At 37.2% G+C, this 22,088-nt stretch overlaps 1 protein-coding gene across 3 annotated transcripts in view; it reads right to left on the bottom strand.

Moving 5' to 3' along the window:
- The window catches only part of grm2b (glutamate receptor, metabotropic 2b), a 43,302-nt gene extending 22,326 nt beyond the window's left edge, over positions 1-20,976 (bottom strand). The window contains exons 1-3 of one of the 3 annotated variants that reach the window (XM_047348401.1): positions 20,731-20,974; positions 20,421-20,659; positions 15,950-16,572 (exon numbers count right to left, since the gene is read on the bottom strand). In XM_047348401.1, the coding sequence (XP_047204357.1) occupies positions 15,950-16,459 (510 nt within the window). In that variant the 5' untranslated portion in view covers positions 16,460-16,572; positions 20,421-20,659; positions 20,731-20,974. Of the gene's footprint in view, positions 1-15,949; positions 16,573-20,420 lie in introns of all 3 variants that reach the window. The other 2 variants (XM_047348402.1, XM_047348400.1) reach the window with 2 other exon arrangements.
- Between the last annotated feature and the right edge of the window lie 1,112 nt (positions 20,977-22,088).

Raw genomic sequence — 22,088 nt, 5'->3', positions numbered from 1 at the left:
AAATAGAACGTGACATGCTCCTCTTGACACGTCCTGCAGCTCCTTCTGTGTTGCTGTCATCCTCTCTGCAGCCTCCCTGACCAGTTTTCATCTTGCCTTTTCATAACTTTTGGAAAAAAATCTAATTTTTGTCATGTCACATTTGTACCATATTTTCCATCAGTACTGTGCCATGGTATGTAAATAACTGGTTGTCTTTGTAGCCTTTTTCCATTGATATCTTTGTCCAATAAGATTTTTTTGATCCTTTTTAAGTTCTGTAAAAAGTATGGCTTAAGCTAAAACATGCAAATGAGCTAGTGTCCTTTCAAATCTTATTAGGACAGCTGAACTCTATTTGAGATTGACCAGATTCATTGCAACTGATGCTAGGTGTACAGTCAAGAACAGTGAATGCTGAATCAAAACGTTATTATTTCAGAGTGTGGACCCTTTTTTAATTTTCACATTTCCCCAAAAAAGGTTTGTTTTTTGTTTGCTTACATCTATCAGGTCAGCTATCTAAATAGTTTTTTGTGTGTTTTCCACGATAAATTATGCCACCACATAAAATATGACTTTGTTTTAAGACTTTTTATTCATCTTTATTAGATTTGCCAATAAATAAGGGTGGTGTTATATTCCAATGTACATGTACTCTCTGGTATTTTAGTTTAGCTCCATGACCAACCAAAAATGTTAATGTGATACAGTGTTTTTCTATCGCAAACTTTTGTTTGTGTCAGGAAGTAGATGTTATTTCTGACCACCAGAAACTGCAGAACCACAAATTCCCTTCATTGGGTATCAGCATAAATTGTTCACATGCAAGGCTTTATTGCAAGAGTATTTTATTGTTCTCCTTTACAGCACTTGTGTCAAATCAAGTAAACCTTGCAAAGTGTTATCTTGAAATGTTTTTGTATTCTTCTACACAGACTATTATATTGATTTTCCTGTGAGTTTGGTGATGCTGTGCCCACCAGAGGTGAATAACCAATCTTTTCTCTGAAACCTCAGTGTGCTATCCATGTTAAACACTAACCTGCTGAAATAATTGTCTTGCATGGTGGAAACAGGAAATCTCTGCAATTACTTTCTCACAAAGCATTATAGAGCCATGACAGGGAGGCAGTAAAAACTTGTCATTCAGCAGCATACCTCGTAAGACACAATAGTGATTAGTGAAAACCCATGGGCTTCAGTATGGCTGCTTCCTCCCTCAAGCATCATTGTATGCCTGGAGGTTTTCCAAACAAGGCATCCCCACAGATTTAATTGGAAGCTTCTACACTCGCACTGAGTGCCATTCAGCTCACTCATTCTACCATCATATTACATTCTATTTACAGCAGAAATGTTTTGTATGTAATTAATTGCCTGCACTTGTTTTTTAACAAACTTTTCTGAAACATGGTATGTCAGTGAGTCAGACCACACATTTTAAATTAGGAACTGTCAGATGTATTTGCCAAGAAACTCTTCTTAAATGTCATCCACTTATTAAACAGACTTTAGGAACTGTAATCATTCAGATGAACATGAGAAAACGGTGCCAATTTCGGTCTCTGAAAATATTCAGTGCCACTTGTATATCATTTCTATTTTCTGAATATGATTGCAGTAATAAATACTTGCAAAATGTTTGGTTGTGATCAGTGTGTGAAAGCATCAATTCCACCTAAAACATTTTCTTAAAAAGTGACTGGGAATCATTTGTAGTCCAAGGTTGGCTTGTCTTTTAAAATAAGGACACCTCAGGACATCAAAATACAGCTGAAACCAGATGTTTATGTACTGTACTGTATACTAAACTGGACAAAATCTTCCCTGTTTTACGTTAGTTAAGATTACCAAAATTATTTCTATTTGCTAAATAACATTGTTGGGAAATAATCATCAGAATTTTATATGTCCATGACATTATCATCTGGACTTTCCTTCCTCTTCTCACCAGTGAATACCTGCACCTCTTCAGGCTCTTTGTCAACTGTTCCCTTCTCTTACTGCAAATTACATCACATTGAAAGATTTGTTGCTACCTCCAGTAAAGACTTGAAAAAAACAGATAACTCTTTTATTGCAGCAGCATAATCTCACAGAAGTAAATTCAGAAACATGAAATATTTAATTGAAATACATTTTATTTAATGAGCTGAAAAAAATAATTTCAAACCAAATCTTTGTTTTAAATACAACCTTAGAGGCACAATTATTGGTACCATTAACATTCCCCTTTACAGAACATGTAATTGAAGAATTTTTAAATGTATACTTTTAGGTTTTTTTTTATTATTCATTGGTTCTATGAACTTCTAAGTAGTAATCCGTGCATTTCTTTTTCCTCGGGGTATAAATATGACATGGCGACTCATTTCATTTACTCACTCGCTACTAGACAACCCGATTTTTATCTTGCCATGATACACTTGGGGTCACAATGTATCCATAACAACCATTAGACACTTTCTACATGGCCACTGGTTGGTTTAGAGGCAAATAAAATAAAAGAGGCTTTTCTACCCAACCATCACCAGCATAAAGATGTAACGTTTGCTAAACTTTACTGGGATTCTAACTGGAACCATGTCCTTTAGTCAGATTGAATTTTTTGGCAGCAAACAATCCAGGTGAGTCTGGTGTAAAACAAAGGATAAATAAGGATAAAAATACTCATCATGCCCACTGTTAAGTATGACAGAGATTTTGTGATGATGAGGGACTGTTTATCTTCCAAAGACCTTGGGAACCTTGTTGGACTGTAATTCATCATGAAGTCTTTAAAATACTATCAAATGTTAAATAATATCTGGTTCTCTCTGTCAGAAAACTGAAAATGGAGTCTTTTAGCTGGATAACAATCCAAAAGACATTGCCAAATAAACAAAAAATGGTTGATGAAATACAAAATCAACATTCTTATATGGCCATCTTAGTCAACAGCGATGTAAATAAAAACATTTAAAAAACCTGTGGGGTGAGCATAAGAGAGGAACCATCTAGGGAGATTGTGCAAAGAAGATCCCACTACCTGAATGCTCCAACCTTGTGAAATGTTAAGATTCAGTGCCGTCCTTCTTGCGAAAGTAGCTAGTACAAAGAAACCAGTTATTCAGTCAACCTGCGATCTCGTTAAAAATAAATCTTAACACGGAATTGTTTTTCTCTTCACTGAATGTATATACTGAAATAAGGGGTGGATCTTTCTAGAACTAGCAGTGGTAGCTTACGCTGCTGCAGTGAAATATGATTTTATATATCATATGTTACACATCTTCACCAGGTGTGCCAGCAAATTTGTCTCTATTTACTATTGCTGTCAGTTTCTGTCTTTCTAAAAATAACTCTAATGTGCTACATCAGTGCGAAATAAATATGAAGTGACTCTTTTAAGCTTTTTAATTGGTATGACCAGCTTTTAGACATAAAGCATTACTTTTGTACTCCATTATACCAGCATTAAAACCAAAGCAAAGCTCTTTGTAACTGTAAATCCAATGAAAAAACACTGACATTAACCCTAGGGTGGAGTGGCAACGTCTGTAGACCCCAAACCCTGCTGAAACAATAAGCAGCAAATAATACAGATATGCCCAAAGCTCTTGATGGGGGGCAATGGAGGAAATATGATGTATAAAGATATGCAAATTACAGCCATAAATCTGTTTTTCCCACCAGCTCTCTGGAATAATCTCCCTGCTGGAATCATATTGACAAATGCAATTTCATCCTTCTAACACCACTATAAAGACATTTTTATATGCACGCTGTTCCATGCTTCCAAATTGAGTTATATCTGTGCTTCAAATTGTTTTCTTTTATTTTTTTTATATTTTATTTAATTTACCCGTTTATATTTATGTATAAAACTGCATTTTATCACTTGCACCTCCTTGCACCACTGATATATTTTAACTTAATGTGCTGTTTTTTTTAGCTTCTCAAATATTTCCTTGTTTTCAATTCTTACATTGGGAAGCAGTTTATAACTTGTTTATACAATGTGCTTCATCCATATAGTTTATTATTATAAATATTGCTACTACTTTATTGTAAAAATTGTGCAAAAGCTTCCTTAAAACTACTACCAGAGTAACTAAATCTATTTTTAAAATGTGTAAAATAGGAAATCTTACAAAGATGCATCGATTTGATTTACTCTATCTAGGACATAAATAATATCCCTATATTGACAGTTAACATATGAGCAGCTCTCTGTCAGTCTGTCAGTCAGTCATACTTGCATAATAAGGTAGTTTCCTCTGGCAGTGTTTTTCTGGAAGGTCTCCCTTAGAATACTCCTGGAGAAGCTTGACAGCACACCTTTCAGAATGGCACTGAAGTGTGTGACAGCAGCCGTCTGTTCTTCCTCTTTCGGTATTTCCTTTCTGTTCTCAGCCACGACGCAACAGCCACAAGACTAGCTCAGGAAAATCTGATAACACTGCATGGTTTCTTATAAAAAACTTTAATTTGAGATTCACAATTATTAACATGCACCACAGTAGAGGATAGTACAGTTTACAGGGAGCGTTCTCATTTAGCACAAAGAGACGCATTTGAAAGCGTTTATTAAAAGATAATAATGACCTTATTAAAATAGCATGTTATATTATTGTAATTATGGCCACAGTCTATAAAGTTGATGTCTTGTTTTGGTTCCATTATTTAGGAGGTTCATTAGTGGAACTAAAAATATAGATGACTTTCACCCCTTAGTGTTCCCTTTGTCCAGGCAGAGTCTCTTAGCAATATCAGAGCCCCCGCTTATATGCAGGGAGCATCCACTCATATATGGAGACTAATACTGAATAGAGAGTGTGATTACTCAAGCATTAAGTCAGCTGAAAATCAGTGCAAGGAATGATTCTCACCAAGATTATTTTTAACAATCTTCTTCCCCAGCCATATATTCAGCAAAATGAACACACAATAAATATTCAACAATATTATTATGCATACAAACTTCTATATTCTCTGGTCATTTACATTTCAAACAGTGACTTTAACAAGAGTCTTTGTGTGCAAAGCTGCTTGAAACTACATAAATGTGGTTTTATTTTACAATTCATGGAAAATAAAATACAAAACAAAGTCATAAAAAACTTGTTTTTCCCCAATTTCAGCACCAAATAGCCTCCAACAGAAATAAATTACAATTACAAATGAGTCCTCACAGCAGTACTGTAAAAGTTGCTGATGTTTCATCAATACCAGGAAAAAATGAGCCACGAAGCCTTGCTTTAAGCCAAAAAAAAAGCATAGACGGGCAGCTAACTGGTAAGATCGATGTAACGGGATCCCAGGTTACTGTTCCTGTATAACCACTACAGAGAACTGTAAGACGGATGCAACCTTTGGAAGTCAATTAGTCATATGTCATGTGTTACTTTTTTTATTTAACATGGAAAGTCCATCGTTTTCCCCTAAGGTCCCTGTCAGGCTGAATTCTGCTGTAGACACATTAGATGTCGTCTACTGGATCTGCAGTAGAGTCTGTGTGTGGGGCTCACCAGAGATCCCGAAATACATGTGAAACAAAAAATATAAAAAACAAAAATATATATACAGTGTACAAAGTCTTGAGTTCAAAATACGAACAGACTGAAAAGGGAAATTTTTATTTAATCATGTAAATAAAAAGAAAAAAGCATCATAAATCAAATATTTTCCAATATTGTTGATACTAAAAATGTATTATTTGTACACAGAATAAACCTAAATGAGAGCTCTGGATAAATTGCATATTTGAATAATACAAATGTATTTAGACAAAAGGTGTTGAATGTTGTTGAATGGTGTTCTCTGTCTAACAGAAAAAAAAAGTATACCCCATCAACCTAACATACAAGAAACCAGGTACCTAGAGAATTACCACAGTGAAAACATCCCCATTACATACATAACCAGCTGAGTTTCAATCTAGGACTCTTGTTTTTATGTTCAAATCAATTTGCGAACTTACAAAAATACTCTAGCTGACTAACTGGGATTTTCAAAATTATTTTTCGCTATAATTAAATTAATTTCCTTTTCCAACTGCTGTTTAAATGGATGAATCTTAGTTTGCTATCTATATCTATATTTCAATAAATTAGTACATTATTGAAAAGTTCATTTCAAAACAATTCGGCTAAGCACAGTGAGCAATACAAGAGTTATCCCAAGAGAACAAATGTTGCTGTCCCACAACAAAAATTAAACAATGAGTTATCTCAGCTGACTTCTTTTGATGGGAAGGAGCACCAGGTCAACTCTGTGCATATGATCGAGCTCCTTCCCTTTAAGGCAAAGTCTGGCCACCCTACTGTGGAAGATTATTTCAGCCACTTGTGTCTCAAACTCAAACTCATGGCTGTTGCACCGTTCATTGACAATGGCATTTCAGAATTTAATAATACAATAACAAATTAATAGGTTTGGATTTTTTTTAACTATTCTGAATTTCTACATCAACTAAATAAGATGTTCAAATAATAAGGATGTTTGACCATGGAAAAATGGGGAAGCTGCAAAGTACAGGGATGGCAGCATCATGATGTATTTCAAATTGGTCTTTAAAATAATCAGCCACCTAAAACATACATCCAAAGTAGTTAAAAAGTGACTTAAGGACAAGAAAGTTCATGAGTGATTATTACTAAGCCCTGATCTCAATCCCATAAACATTGTGGACAGAGCTGAATAGGTGTTTGTGAGCAAAGTGGCCTGCAAACCTGACAAAACTATCAGTTCTGTCTGGACAAATGGGGCAAAATTTCAGCAAAACTATTGTGTTTTGAGAAGCTTGTGGAAGGTTATTCTTAACATACAGTTTAAAAGATAATTCTACAAACTACTAAGGAAATATGTGTAAACCTCTGACTTTAAGAAAAATGACAAATTCTCTCACTCAAAGTTCTCTGAATCAGCAAATAGAAAGAATTTTCCTAGCTGCCCTAAAGCAAAAAGGTTTAATCAGACTAAAGTCAGACAGTGAGAAAAATCGTCAGTTTTTTTATACAGTGTATGTAAATATCTGGTTTCAACTGTGTGTAAAATTAAAATTAAAATTAAAGACTTGCCGTTCTTCGACCTCTCAGATTGGAAGTCGTTTTGAGGATGCGTTTTGAAAGCTGCGTCTAATAGCTGACACTTGGCTTCTGGAGAGGAATCCATACTTGATTGACAATATTTTTATTATCCACCTCACAAGATGTTGTTATCTTAACATCATCCTTTACTGTCATTATTACTCCAAGATGCACCAGCTTTGCTTGTCATTGCACCAAGTTGCAAAATGTCAGAGCAGTTTTATCTAGCTGGTCTTTAATTGCCACATTCCTGAGAATCCCTTTTTGTGCATAAACAGTTTTAAAGAGACTAATGCACTGTGTTGTTTTCTACTGGGAATGAAGTGAGGAGCTTTATAATCGACCTGAATAAGACAAAAATACATTTTATACAGTGAGTTATACATTTTGTTTTTAGTTTCCATTGCACATTCTATTTTTAAAATATTTCTCATGTTTATAGGAGAACAGTATTATTCAAATAGACATGTCTAAAATGTATACATAACAGCAAGCCAATATATTTCTAATAAAATCAAAAAATCATGAAAATGTTGGTAATTTGGAGAACTTACTGGCAGAGTTGAGAATATTGACAGATTTGACCATACACTGGGTGCATTCATGTCTTTGGGTCACAGATGTCTGATGAGAGCCTGGTATTAGTGTCTGTGCTACTGGCAATGCACTGGGAGAGAGGAGTGTATGCCAAATGGCATGCAGAGACTATTTCACGAACAAGAAATTCTTCACATTAAACCTATGACTATTATTTCCTCCCACCAGCAGAACAAAACTCATCACAACAGCAACCTATCAAGCTGCTCACAAGACCATAAGGAGCAGCTTAGTTTTATCAGTTTAAAGGTTTAAGACACTATTTCTAGCCCATAGCATTGTTGAAACAATTTTGATAACTATGTTAATTTAGCAGTAAAGTGCAGTACACAAGTAGTACATCCTAAATAACAGCTCCGGGCAGTGAATGTAGACTGACCTGTGATACTGTGTGAGACACAGATAAGACACAGATAAGCTTGCAGTATAATAACGTGTGACTCCAAATAACCTTGCAGTCATTATAGTGTTTTCCCCTATGCCGAATGACATTCGAATGTGATAATTAGAGAGCAGCGATGTGCTCTCCGAATGCGGCTACATAGCAGTTTCAAGGAGAGCGTCACATGATAAATAAGAGTGTTTTGAAGTCAACACTAAAGCGGGATTTTTCCTCCATCTGTATAACTCTGAGGAGGCAGAAACACAATAAAGAGAGACCCTCTCCTCCCCCACTGTAACACACTTCAGCAGAGCTAATAAAGCACAGTGAACCAAAAATATTAAAGTTCAAATACATGGCAGGATAGATGTTATAACTTCAAATTATTGAGAGCTTTCCCAGCAGGCTTTGCAGTGGGATAAAATAGTTTGTCTAATTTTCTTGCAGGATTTAGCACGGTGTTTTTGTTCTTTCCACCCAAGCTGCTACGTTTTACAGAGACCAATATCTAACTACAGTACCTTGCAAGGTATTCATAAGCCTTGAACCTTTCACATTTTTCCACATTACAAGCACAAACTCTAGTGTAGTTTATCAGGATTTTATGTGATAGACCAACACAAAGCAATGCATAAGTGAAAGGAAAAGAAAACATGGTTATCAATTTTTTTTACAAAAGCAAATATAAATTGAATATGTGTTCAGCCTACTATACAGGCAATACTTTGCAGAGTCACCGTTCTCTGCAATTAAAGCTGCAAGTCTTTTAGGGTATGTCTTTACCAGGTTTACATAACTATAGAGATACATTTTTGCCCATTCATCTCTGCAAAATTGCTTAAGCTAAGTCAGATTGAATGGACAGAGTGTTTTCCAATCATCTTCCCATTAACTCTGTCCTCCCTCCTGACCCACTGCATCCCACAGCATGATGCTGCCACGACCATGTTTCAGTTAGGAGAAGGTATGTTCACATTGAGTCAGTTGAGGTGGACAGTGATATCTTGGTTGGTTTGAAGTTATTCCAAACTGCTTCCATTTTCTAATGGATTGAACTGTGCTTTGTGAGATTATTGGATATTGAGTTTATAACCTACCCTGCTTCAAACCTCTTCACAACTTTATCCATGACCTTTCTGCTGTGTTCATTGGTCTTCTCAATTCTGTTTGTTCACTAATGTTCCCTAACAAACCTCTGAGGCCCTCACAGAGCAGCTGAATCTATATTGAGTTTAACTTAGATGTAGGACTCTGCTGGCTATTTACTGAAGGCAGTCGGTTACACTGGATTTGATTTAGTGGCATCAGAGTAAAAGAGGTTGAAAAAAAAGCCCAGACTTTTCAGATTTGTATTTGTAAAAACCTTTATGTTTTTATTTTAGAAATATTCACCACTTTGTGTTGGTCTATTACATAAAATCCTAATAAAAGACATTTAAGTTGACACAAAAGTTCAAGGGGTATGAATAACACATAACACTGTGTATAGATTGAAGGATTCACTGTTTCTCATGTGATTAATGCCCCAAAATGTTATTCTTAATTGTCTGCAAATCTATAGCAAGATGTCATTAGAGTGAGTTTATATGCTGGAAAAATTGACTCTATGACTCTTGAACATTTTGCCCTGTGGTTTCTAAAGGGCAAAGAAACCACATGTTTATTTCAAGGTCCACCTCTTATATTCATTTTATTAGTCTTGGAAGCATGTTGGACAACAGCTGATATTTATTTCATTGTTCTTCCTCTTATTTTTCTAGTTTAAATTCATAGCTGTAAAATGTGTTGGCAGCTAAAAATTCTGAGTCATCACGCTTGATTGGTTTACATTGCTAACATCCCTGATGGCAATTAAAACTATTCTGAAGAACTTGAACACGGAGAAGAAATAACAAGGATGGCAAAATGGGTTAGAATGAGTAAGATGGCCCTGAAAGCTTCCAAACAATTGCCAGGCTAATTATGAGCGGATCCCGTTGTGGGTAATGAGAAGCAGGCTCGTCTCCCACCATCGCTGCCATGGCTCATCCTTGGCCTTGTCACAGGCAAGTGGACACATCCCTGCCAGCCAACAGAGGATCAACCCCACAGATGGGAAAAGCTGCTATTCTCAAAGTTCCCCCAGGTTGGCTCCTGGCACTCGTCCTCCTCACTTTTATAATGCCCTTCATCTTCACAAAGTGCTTCACTGGGATAAACAGGGTCTGTGTAAACCAATGACCTCTAAAGAAAAAAAACAACTATGGGCTTCAAGCCGTTCTCTCACAGCTCAGTCCATTTTAATGCCAGGAAGGGAAGACCAAACAAAAAGTCTCTTCACATAGTGACAGAAGAGGTATGTATTCAGATAAAAGGAAAAAAGAAAACTCACAAAAGCTGAGAGTTTTTTGGAGTCTCTGCTTGTTGAAAAGCCATTCACACAGAGATAAGCAAAAAAAAAAAGAACAGGATGGTCTTTTGCTAAAACATTGTTTAACAAAACATTACACGAGTGGGAGATCTATAGATGTGTGAAAGGAAGCCCTTTTTGTAATAATGGAGGCTTCAAACTATCATAATATGCTGGAGGGTATCCTCAATTCAGCCTGTCTGAGTCTCCATTCAGCTTTAACATGCTGGGATCAAGCTTTTATCAATGCAGACTCTTATAAGAACTTTGCCAATCATGAATTGCACTCTGGCTGCAGCACTCAACCCAGCACTGTCTTCCTCTTTCCTTACTGGGTGCCAATTAGGCATTGGACGGTATGAAATTCTCACGGTATGATAACCTTGCATGGAAATACCGCTATATCATGCTAGTTACACATAAACAAAATGCTTGCATTATCTAAATCTGGTAACACGCTTTATTACAAGATTGTTTGCCAGATTTTACCCTTAGTTCCCAGCTTCGCAAAGTCTGCACTGGTCTGCTCTAGTTCAGGACAACAAGATGGAGAGTTGGCACAAAAATCCACAAGCGTTTGAGCGGTTCAACACACTTGGCTGATTCCAGTAACAGTCAAAAACACACATATTGATACACTGATAAGAAAATGTGTCTTGCAATGTGTGGTTAACTGCCTTTCCCAAGGGCACACTGACATTTGGCGCGAGAGGAAGCTGGAATCGAATCCACAACTTTCTGATTGCAAGGCAAGTACCCCCAATGAGCCGTGGTCACCCCGACCAACAGCCAATGGAAGGGAGAGGAAGGGAGCCAGTTGTCTTTATTTGCTATTACATTTTCAAAACAGTTGGGACAATTCATCCATCATTTCACTGTCTGCTCCAGTTTATTCTTAATTGGTCACAGTGGGGCTGATGCCCAGCTCTGGTCATTCGATGAGAGGCAAAGTTCACCCTGGACAGGTCGGCAGCCCACAGGGCAACAGACAAACAGGATGAATAATGTATAGTAAACTCATATATGGAAATTTACAATAAACAGAATAATCAAGATGAGACCAAAGATGTACTTGGTATTTTCAGACCATAAGTGAATCATCAATTTCTGTATTGAAATCAATCTAACATTTAGAGTATAAATGAAAAAATGAATTGCCTCTGTGAAATTAATGACAAGGGTGGGCAATGTTTTTAAATCTCTGCATAATGTCACGTTTTTTGTTTGTTTTTTTTTTTTTTGTTGTTTTTTTTTTGTTTTGTATTGGTTGTTGTATTGTTTTTTTATTTATTAGATTTTTAAAATAATTGCAAAGATCAGTGTTTTTTAAATGTAATTTAAATGTTCTACAGTGTAGTGTCACCTAAAACATAAAAACAAAAAGTAAGCAAAAACAAAGTCAGTTTTTATGTGGTTTCTGCACAGGGTATTATACCTTTTTGCCATGTATCTTTTTACATTGTAACACCCAGAGGCAAATTCATTAGGGTATTTTCCAATGATAAATATGAGCAAATCAGAGTTTTGATGTCCTTCTGGACTAGACCTAAATGCAGATTTGCTTCCCAAAATAGCTCAACTGAGCAAAAACCATCACTCTGCACTGTAATTGACACATTTAAGTGATGTATTACACCTGCATTTAAGGGAAAGTCTGTATATATTTATTACCTTAATAGTGTATGCCAATTATAGTGGAGCAAATAGCTTGGGATTCTTAAAGTACAGAGCTGATTGTGTTATGCAGATTGCACGGAAAAATACCATCTGCTGAAACTTGGCAAGGGGAGAAAAACAGATAAATGCAACCTGCTGCACTGCTGAATTTACAAAAAAATAGAAGGTAGAATTGATTATCTCCTCAGGTATGTCTGGTATTTTTGAAAATAACTTTTCTTATTAAATAACATGTTTAAATATAGTTTGAAATCATGTTACATTTTAAATACAGAACCCCAAGCATCTGATTGTGACAAGTTGTTCTTGCAACTAAGGTGAGATGCACTGAGGAATCCCTGCCCTCTTGGCGGTTGGCTCCATTGTGCCAAATTAGTTCCAAGCCAGCACTCTGCAATAGAAACCAAGTACCCTTTTTTTTTTTTCCATTGATCAACTTTTTATCTCCAAATTAATCAGACACAGAGATTAGTTGTTTCACAGTATTTTACAATCTGCAGGATAACTTGTTGAGTAGGAACCTTATTTCTGAGTTCTTAATTGTAGACAATGGAAAAGTGTAGGATCCTTCTTTCAGTCAGCTGGCCTGCAGTACGAAGCAACAGGTGGGGCCGGGGCAGTGCTGCACAACTCTTCTGTCAATGCAGACCAGGAATCCTATTCAAAAGGACTTTAAATCCCATGATGGTATGATAAAAAATTGTTAGCGGTTTTGAAACTGTAATGTTTTAAACTAATGTTAACTGCTAACAGGCTCATGCCAGGTGGCAACAACATAAAAAATGGTAAATAATAGCCTAGATGTCTTGAGCTAGCCAAAATCTGACCAGCATCAATCTGATTTGTCCCTTCACATGGTGAAGGAGGATAGTAGGTGTGTAACAGATATAAAAATAAAGTATGAAATGCACCATCAACAGTCAGCCTGTTTTTTGCTTTGATGTAATCCACCCCCATTAACCGCAACCAGCTGAACACTCATGACCTCTCTCATTACATTAATAATAGAAGCGCTGGTGTGGAGTCTGAGAACATATTTTGAAAGTTAACTGAATTGCAGCAGCTCCCTGCGTGGACACACACACATACATGAGATGAGGATTATATGATAGTCATGGGTGTGAGTATAGATTGTGTGTATGAGATGACTGTTTTACCAAATAATCTGTTGACTATTTGACACCTTCATGTAATTTTCACAATAATTATCTGACGGTAAGTTATTTGAGCTCAGTTCCGTAATTTGCCATAATTATTAAAGCTGTGCTTTCCAAAATATGTATAGAAAAACAGCAAAATAAAACAAAATAAGTCACCAGAGATTTGTTTTTAATCAGTTAAATTTAACGTGATGCATTAAGTTTTGAGATGTAATGAATAAAAAACAAATTTAGCAATACAGAAACTTGATTTAAAACTACAATAACACTTAAAAATATACAGTTACAAGGCAGGATGGATCCATGCTTTCATGTTGTTGACGCCAAATTCTGACCCTACCATCCGAACGTCGCAGCAGAAATCGAAACTCATCAGACCAGGCAACGTTTTTCCAATCTTCTATTGTCCAATTATGGTGAGCCTGTGTGAATTGTAGCCTCAGTTTCCTGTTCTTAGCTGACAGGATTAGCACCTGGTGGGGTCTTCTACTGCTGTAGCGCATTCGCCTCAAGGTTCGACGTGTTGTGCATTCAGAGATGGTTTTCTGCATGCCTTGGTTGTAACGGGTGGTTATTTGAGTTACTGTTGCTTTTCTATCAGCACGAACCAGTCTGGCCATTCTCCTCTGACCTCAACAAGGCATTTGCACCCACAGAACTGCCGCTCACTGAATATTTTTTAAACCCTAGAGATGGTAGTGCGTGAAAATCCCAGTAGATCAGCAGTCTGGCACCAACAACCATGCCACGTTCAAAGTCACTTAAATCACCTTTCTTCCCCATTCTGATGCTCGGGTTGAACTGTAGCAGATCGTCTTGACCATGTCTACTTGCCTAAATGCATTGAGTTGCTGCCATGTGATTGGCTGATTAGAAATATTTGTTAACAAGCATTTGGACAGGTGTACCTAATAAAGTGGCCAGTGTGTGTGTGTGTGCGCGCGCGCGTGTGTGTGTGTGTGTGTGTGTGTGTGTAGGAGAGGTCAGTTTTCAATGCAATTCAGAAATGAAATTACAGCCAAAGTGATCAATATTTTTAGGATGCTTCAAGCACTGGCGGCTGCTTGATGGTACCAATAAAAAGGATACATTTACTGAAAGTTCAGTCCTCAAACTCAGAGAAAAGTTAGACACAAAATTATCTGAGTATCTAAATTTAAGGGACTGTGAAAATGTTAGACAATGGGTTAATAAGCAGAAGGATTTAATGAACAAGGTGTGTGTTTTCAAAGAGATGTAAAAGTTTAAGGTTGCAAAATTGGTCCCAAATCTGTGCAAAGACTGACATTTATGTTGAATCTTATTATACAAACTCCAAAACATTAGTATAACAACTTTATGTATTTGTTTACCAGGTTATGACTGGCACTGAGAATAATTAGAGCAGAATCTCATCATTATAACAAAGGTATTCACATGCAAATTGGACAAAGTGTTGAAAAAAATCCAGCCCTTAAACATGAAGAGCTCCTACCCAAGGGGGCTCAAATCTAACTTTACCAATAACAATAAACAACAAATAAAGTATTATTTGTAATAATACTGTTGAGATATTTCGCAATTGATGACTGTCAAACTGTCTGGGAACAGGGATATTAATCAGTTTTTTCTTTGTTAGTTGGCATTGACAGACATTGACAGGCATTCTCTACTGGTGTATTCATTTATTATCTGTAGGTCTTTTTGACCTTTGCAAAAATACAGATCAGGCTGAAAACAGATTATAAACTCAAACAATGTTGAATATTGTACTTGTTTAATTTTGAAAACTGCTTGATTTCATTGCAAATGAAAGAACCTGCCTTGCATGTCTTAATTAGTCAAATCTTAACAGTAAATGCTTATTCTTATACAACTCTGCTACATCAACAGACTTATTTTACAAGTATACACTTCAATTAGTGAACTATTCAACATGTTTTTTCTTTTTAGTGCCCATGTACTGATGTTCCACAGCTGGTTTAGCTTTTAATTCCGTTTGAAAGTCCAAGATGCAATTTTTATTGTTTATTTGGCCAGATGTTTTGAAGTCACTTGTCTTTGCCCCAGACAGGATCCTTCATTCCTGCACGCAGTTATTTTCTGTAAACATTCTTGTTGCAGAACTCATCAACACCTTTTTCTCATAACTCTTTATGGAGGATATGTTTCGTTTTTGACCATGATCCTTCTTCATCAGCTGTATTTTCTAATATCTCTTTACAGTTTGCATGTAAATGTCCACAAATTTAAGCAAAGGATAAGCATACTGGGCTCATAAACACCATATTATATGATTGACCTGGAAACTGAGTGTCAGGCTAAATAATTTACTGAAAAGCATAAAATACATGATTACAAATGAGTACCAATGAACAACTGATGGGTTCTGAAATTGGACAAGTATATTTTAAAAGGTTAAATTTAGGTTCAGTTGCCATTTTCTGGTGATTTGGTTTTTAAATCAATGAACACAATAATCACAAATCAACTATATTTGACATTATACTGTTCACCCATAGTTTGGGTCAGCAGCCAAAGAACCTGAAGGTTAGTAATAATGAAGTACATATTGCCTGTGCGCGATTCCACCAACCATCAGGAGCCTGTTTAGTGTCTTCTTATGATTTAATTGCTGGACTACAGCAACTGCCACAATTTTCTTTATTTATGTTTACCTCCAAATGTGAAATAAATTAATTTGTCCACTTACCTGAATTGAGACATCGCTGTATGATCCTCCAATAACTCCAGAAATGGCCAGTGGAACCTCATTTTGGATTGGTCTGGAGCCGTCAGGGCAGATGAAGCCTGGATCGTGCACCTTGGTGAGGGATGCCCTGACAAATTCCAGGGACTGCTCCAGAGCATAGGTGTCCTTGGAGCAAGTGTCCAGGATGTGGGCGCCCAGACGGAGCCCAGGAAGGATGTGATCGCTGGAGTTAATCTCATCAAGAGCCAAAAGCATCGCCTCCAGTCTCTGGATGCCTCGCTCCTCATTGATTTTCCCACAGTCCTCTGTCCCATCGCCTTTCTCATGCACAGGGAACAGGCCACCAATCACCAAGTCCCCATCCATGATGATCTCACGTTTGGCTGAAGGTGGTAATCTGGAGATGCTCGGCAGGACCCCAGGTATCATTACCTCCAGTAGGAAAATGTGAAAGGGCCAATAAAGGGCAAATCTGGCCCTCCAGTTGGTGCAGAACACTGCATGCAGCATGGTAGGATCAGGCCACAGGGTCTAGGTGGTCAAAGAAGAGATCGTTGGAGGTTCACAAGGACTGAAGGCAGATTACTTTTAAGTCTTCTGAGCACAGCATTTCTGATATTTTTCTGAAAATGTGAGGGAGAATCAATCACATAAAAATTACATATTGACCTCTTTCAATGAAATAACAAAACTTTGATAAAAGTATTTTAGCTGCTTGAATACTGCTATAAATTATTTTGGTAGATCTTTATGTGATAAACAATCACAAAGTAGCCCATAGTTGTGAAGTGGAAGTAAGAAACACCATCACAGGATTAAACAACTGCAGGCCTGTCACCCTGACGTCTGTGGTCATGAAATTCTTTCAGCAACTGGTTTTGAAGCATCTGAAGGACATCTCAGCCCCCCTGATGGACCCCTACAGTTTGTTTACTGGAAAAACAGCTCTGCAAATGATGCAGTAAATACGGTACTACACTTCATTCTGCACCACCTCAACAATCCACTGGAGGAGCTGCAGAGCTTTACAGCTGCAGTGAGAAATTTTGTTAAAAGCATAAGTTATGCACTCTACAAATTTGGACTTGGACTTAAAAGAATAGCAAGAAGAAACATAATGTTGAGGTTCAGACCCAAATCTAACTAAGAATCCGTGGAAAATATTGAAAACTGTTACTTACAGACACTCACCATTCAATCTGACTGATCATGAGTTATTTTAAAAAGAAAAAACATTTCAGTCTCTGGATATACAAAGCTGGACCTTCAGTTGTAATTGCAGGGAATTATATTTAAAAAAAAGTATAGCTCAGGGCTGAATATGCCACACTTATAAGAGTTTTACTTCAAAAAACAGACAACTGTGCATAATTGTCCCTCCTACTTATGCACTACTTTGTGTTGATCTACCACTGAATCGTTTCTGCAGATCTCCTATTTTTGCACTCTTAATAAGACAAATAAAAGCATAAAAGTCAACCCTTTATATTTAAAGTTTCTCTTTCAGTTGTTGTTATAAGTTTTATTGGTTCTTCTCTAAACTACAGTGCCTTACTCAGTTTATTAAGATCAATATTCGGTGGAAAGACATAAGCCAAGAATTGTTTTGTCGAAAGACCACAATCCAATCAATCTTATGAGTTTACTTTCTGTAGTGAAGCTGAAACTTGTGTTAATTTTTTATCACACTATGAGAAAAAATGTCTGAGATCCACTCAGAGTGACCACATCAAACATTTAGATAGTTAAGGCATCACTGAGCATATTTTCTAAGCTTTACAACTGAGATACACATAGGAGAAGGTTCACCTCAATGGCTGTGGTTGCCATAGAAACATGGCGGGTAAAGAAAATAAGGGTGGGACTGCAGTGGGAGGTGGGCAGTGAGACATGTATGCTAATTCAACTTCCCATCGTGTTGTGAGGTTTACAGGTTTGGACCACAGAAAAGAGTGGATGTGATGTCAGGATGAGAGAAGCAGGCGGGATCAAATATGCAAACCTGTTCAATGCACACAATTTAACTGAAAATTATTAAAGTATGTGTGTCAACATATTTATCAAAGCAGATATCAGCTGTAATGCTTTCAAAGGGATGATGCAACAGCAAAAATTGAGACAGGTAGATAGGTAAATCCAGCAAAGTTTTGTCATCTTCTTTGGGATTAGTGCCAAATGTATTATTAATGTTTACCCATTAATAAGAATGTAACTGAACCTATCAGCTCTGTTCTGTGACTTTATTCAACCTTCTTTCCTGTCGTCACGGAGGCTGAAGACCGTTACAGTTGGTCGGGGGGAGATGCAGAGGCTGACCAGAAAAATGCCAGCTTCTACAACTACACACCCATAAGGCCATGTGGTTTGTGTGTGAATTAACATGCTTTTACACTAATAGATGTCTTGTGGCAGCCCAGAAGTGGTGCAACCATCAAAGAACAGAGAGAATGAGGAGGCGAAGAGGGGGAAAGTGTATTGAAAAGCTGAATATCTCGCCAGATAAATATTACATCAGGATTGTGGGTGGGAAACCTTATGATGCTCTTGTAGGATCCACCATCAAAGAGGATTACTCAAGATAATGTACAAAGCTTGTGATGTCAAACTAGTCTCGGATCTACTGCTGCTTTGTGCTCTGAACAGCGAGAACAGGTGGATGGCATTTTTGTGCCCTATAGGGCAGTGAGAAAATAACTTGAAGAGTTAAATGTTAGAAGTTTAATTGCTCCTCTATGTTGTCTGTTGGAGCAAATGGCTGGAAAGACTGGGTCACAGCGTGAATTAATGGTCCAATAAGAAGCAGCCAATTAGGCTGACCTATGCCAACTAGGCAAAGGTTGGACGTCCAGGAGAACCCCTTAAACTGTAAATAAATACTCAAGCACTCTATTTATACCCATCAAACAAAGGTTTTTTTTCTAATTACCTGAAACTCTGATTAAATGAAAGAAGCATCCAGATCTTACTTACACCAGCACAAAGCTAAATCTCTGCCTCAAACACCAGAGCAGCTTCTCGCTAACATCATTAAAAACTATCTTGAAACGGCTGTCGTACACTCACACCCGGCAGCAAATGGAGTCACTATGCTCTCCAGCTGTCTGGGCTCAATATTCCCTCTGAAAGGAGAGTTCAAAAAGAAGAAAAAAAGGCATCGTAGATTTTTCTCAGCTTTGAACCATCAGCTAATGCATCTCTGTTGCAGCCCCGGCACAAAAAGGAGCTTCTTCATGATGCCATTGTCCTCTCTCTTTGAGCAAAAACAGCTAATGTGCAAGATTTGACTCGGAGATGATGGGTGACTGGGATGTGCAGCATAATAACAACATGAAATACAATGTGTGGAAAAAATGGATGATAGCAGAAGAAGAAACATTTAAAAACATAGTTTTTTTTTTTCAGTATATCTCTTTAATTAAAACAATGCAAATACATCATAGTGTTATTTTCATTCACTTGCACTAAATGTCAAATTAACTGAGACTGGTTTCAGCCTGTTTCCACTTATATTAAACACTTCAGCGTAAATGACATGACATTTAATTCAGAGGCTACTTCACTGCATATTAATCCTTCAAACTGTTGAATGTTAAAGCTATAATAAACAGATAAAATCCAAACTTAAATTAAAGTGAATGAAAAAAAAAAGCTTATCCTTTTCTCCATATCGCTAAATATGCAAAATGCGTTTATTAAAGAGTAATAAACCCCCTTTAAAAGAAGAGGGGAATAAAAAAAACTCTGCATCTTCCATCACAGCCCTTCCACGATTTCCATTATTATATAATCTTCGACGGGGACTCAGTTTATCCCTTCACCTGGACTTGTCAGCTGCAGGAATTAGGATGCAACTGTGGTTGAGCAGGAACCAGATGATTGTATTTGAACATGGAGCAGATGCAGAATTTAATTCAAACCCACACAGGGGGGGAAATCTGGGCTGTCAGCCCGTTTAAGACCCAGAAACCACATTTTATTGAGTTAAAAAGTTAAAAGGATGTTTTTGGTTTTGTTTTGTTTTTCTTTGGGGGGGGGGGGGGGGGGGGGGGGATGGGGCAGAGACCGAGAGACAACAAGTTGGCTCCTTCATTTAAAAAATATTAACATCTTAAGACTCTGTGCAGGTATTTGTAAACCTTTTCCTAAATTCTAGTCTTTATATTTTACTCTATTTGAATGCTACAGTAATTCAAAGAAAGAAATAAAGAGAACAGATTCCCTTCACTGCAAAGGACGCTATTTTTTAACTGCTTTTTCATTACTATTCGCATGTCTATACACAGCCAAAGAGGGTGACACCTGCTGTTTATCTTTGTTTGTTACCTTGCTGTAACTGAAATGGCAGATTTTGGTAAAGTGAAATAAGTAATTGTAATGAATTTGGCTCGAATTCTCTATAAAAAATAAAATAAATCCCTGCGTCTAAAACACGAACCACAGTTTAAGTCTGATGCTTTTCATAGTTTCTTACCCTTTTTGAAGATATTTCTCCTTGGATGTCTTCTCTGCACTAGCCGCGCATCGGTGGACTACACGCAGAGCGCATCGGGCTTCATGAGACATAGCCGAATCCAGATGTTGCTCACATTCAGCATGTTTGCCAGCCAGCTGTTAAGGATCTGTCCTTGGTGCTGAAGTGTTGTTCTCGTTAGTGAACTCCTCCTGATGAACCTCCAACTTCTGCCTCCTCAGTCGACCAATCAATCCCCTCTCACAACAGAAAAGAAGAAGAAGAAAGCACCACTCACGACTTGTCCACAACAACCACAGAGGGATCTTACCTGTCCGACCGCAAAGGGGATCTAAGTGAAACAGCAACCACAACGTTTGATTTGTGGGTTACAATCGTGACGCGTCGGGAAGTTACAAATGATTGAAGTCGTGAAGAAAGGGAGCTGCTGAGAAATGCTGCTGAAGACCAGTTGGATGCAACCTTCCTCTGTGCCTCCACAGAAACAATGACGCGCCGATCTCTCCTGGCCACCCCGATTGTTTTTAGACTCGAGAATAATGAGCCTACTGTACAGGAGGGGAATGCTGAGAAGATAAGAACAATAAAATACAATAAATAATGCCTCTAACTTCTCAGATGTGTTTTTATAGTTGCATATCGATTGCTTTCCCAACCAGATATATATAAAGTTATGTAAAAACGTGAGAAAAATCTTCACAAGTAGAATATACATGATCTTTTTTCGGTTCTGCTAATTTTAGACTGATGAGAACAGGAAATCTACTTTTCTTTTTTGACAAAGGCTGGCCAGGTCCTCATTCACCTCCATCTCATTAAAACTGAATCGCACTTGAGGTGAGTGGCGCAGCACTTCATAAACGTGGAAAGGCACTATGCATAGTTTGTTTTTCACTGAGAAAAGAAGAAAATACGCACCACCGCACGCATACTCACAGGAAAAAAAAAATGCTCAGCTGTCGTGCGTTCAGCTTTTTTAGTTAAATTCAATTAATTTGAGTTCATTTATAGCGTCAATTCACAGCAAATGTAGCCTCAAGGCATTTTATAAAAATGCATTTAATCTGTGGGCTTTTAAACTGCTAACTTTACAGATTCACCCCAAATTACTTGGGGGTACTTTGTACTACTACAGGATTGTTACCAGAGCCAGAGGCATAAGCGAAATGAGCTGCTTCTCACACAGATTATAAATCTCAAAAATAGATTTATAATGTTGGAGCCCTCTATAAAATTCAGATGATTGAAAAAAAGATTTCAAATTGTTAAAAACTTAAATTTGCTTTAGATTTAAGTTAATGTAGTGCATTTAAACACCTTAGAATTGACCCTTGACATACATGAACCACCTCTCTCTAGATGTCACCAAATGAGACCACAGTTTAGAAACATATGACTTTCTATGTCATTATTATTCAAAAAGTGTCTCAGTACCTATCAATTCATGTCAGTTTAGATATATGCATATTTAATATTAATCTGAATAATACAAAAGATTGCAAATAATATAACCAAACAAAAGGAGGCAAGACCTTTTAAGAAAGAAATATGTTTTGAAAATGAAATTTTAGATCAGGAATACATTAGGATACCCTCGCATTTATTCCCACTTAAAACAGCTAAAACCAGACCTAGGTTTACCACATCAGGTACACATGATTAGAACAC

The sequence above is a fragment of the Girardinichthys multiradiatus genome, chromosome 20, assembly GCF_021462225.1.
Source record: "Girardinichthys multiradiatus isolate DD_20200921_A chromosome 20, DD_fGirMul_XY1, whole genome shotgun sequence".
NCBI lineage: Eukaryota > Metazoa > Chordata > Actinopteri > Cyprinodontiformes > Goodeidae > Girardinichthys > Girardinichthys multiradiatus.
This window is presented reverse-complemented; position numbering and strand designations above follow the sequence as displayed.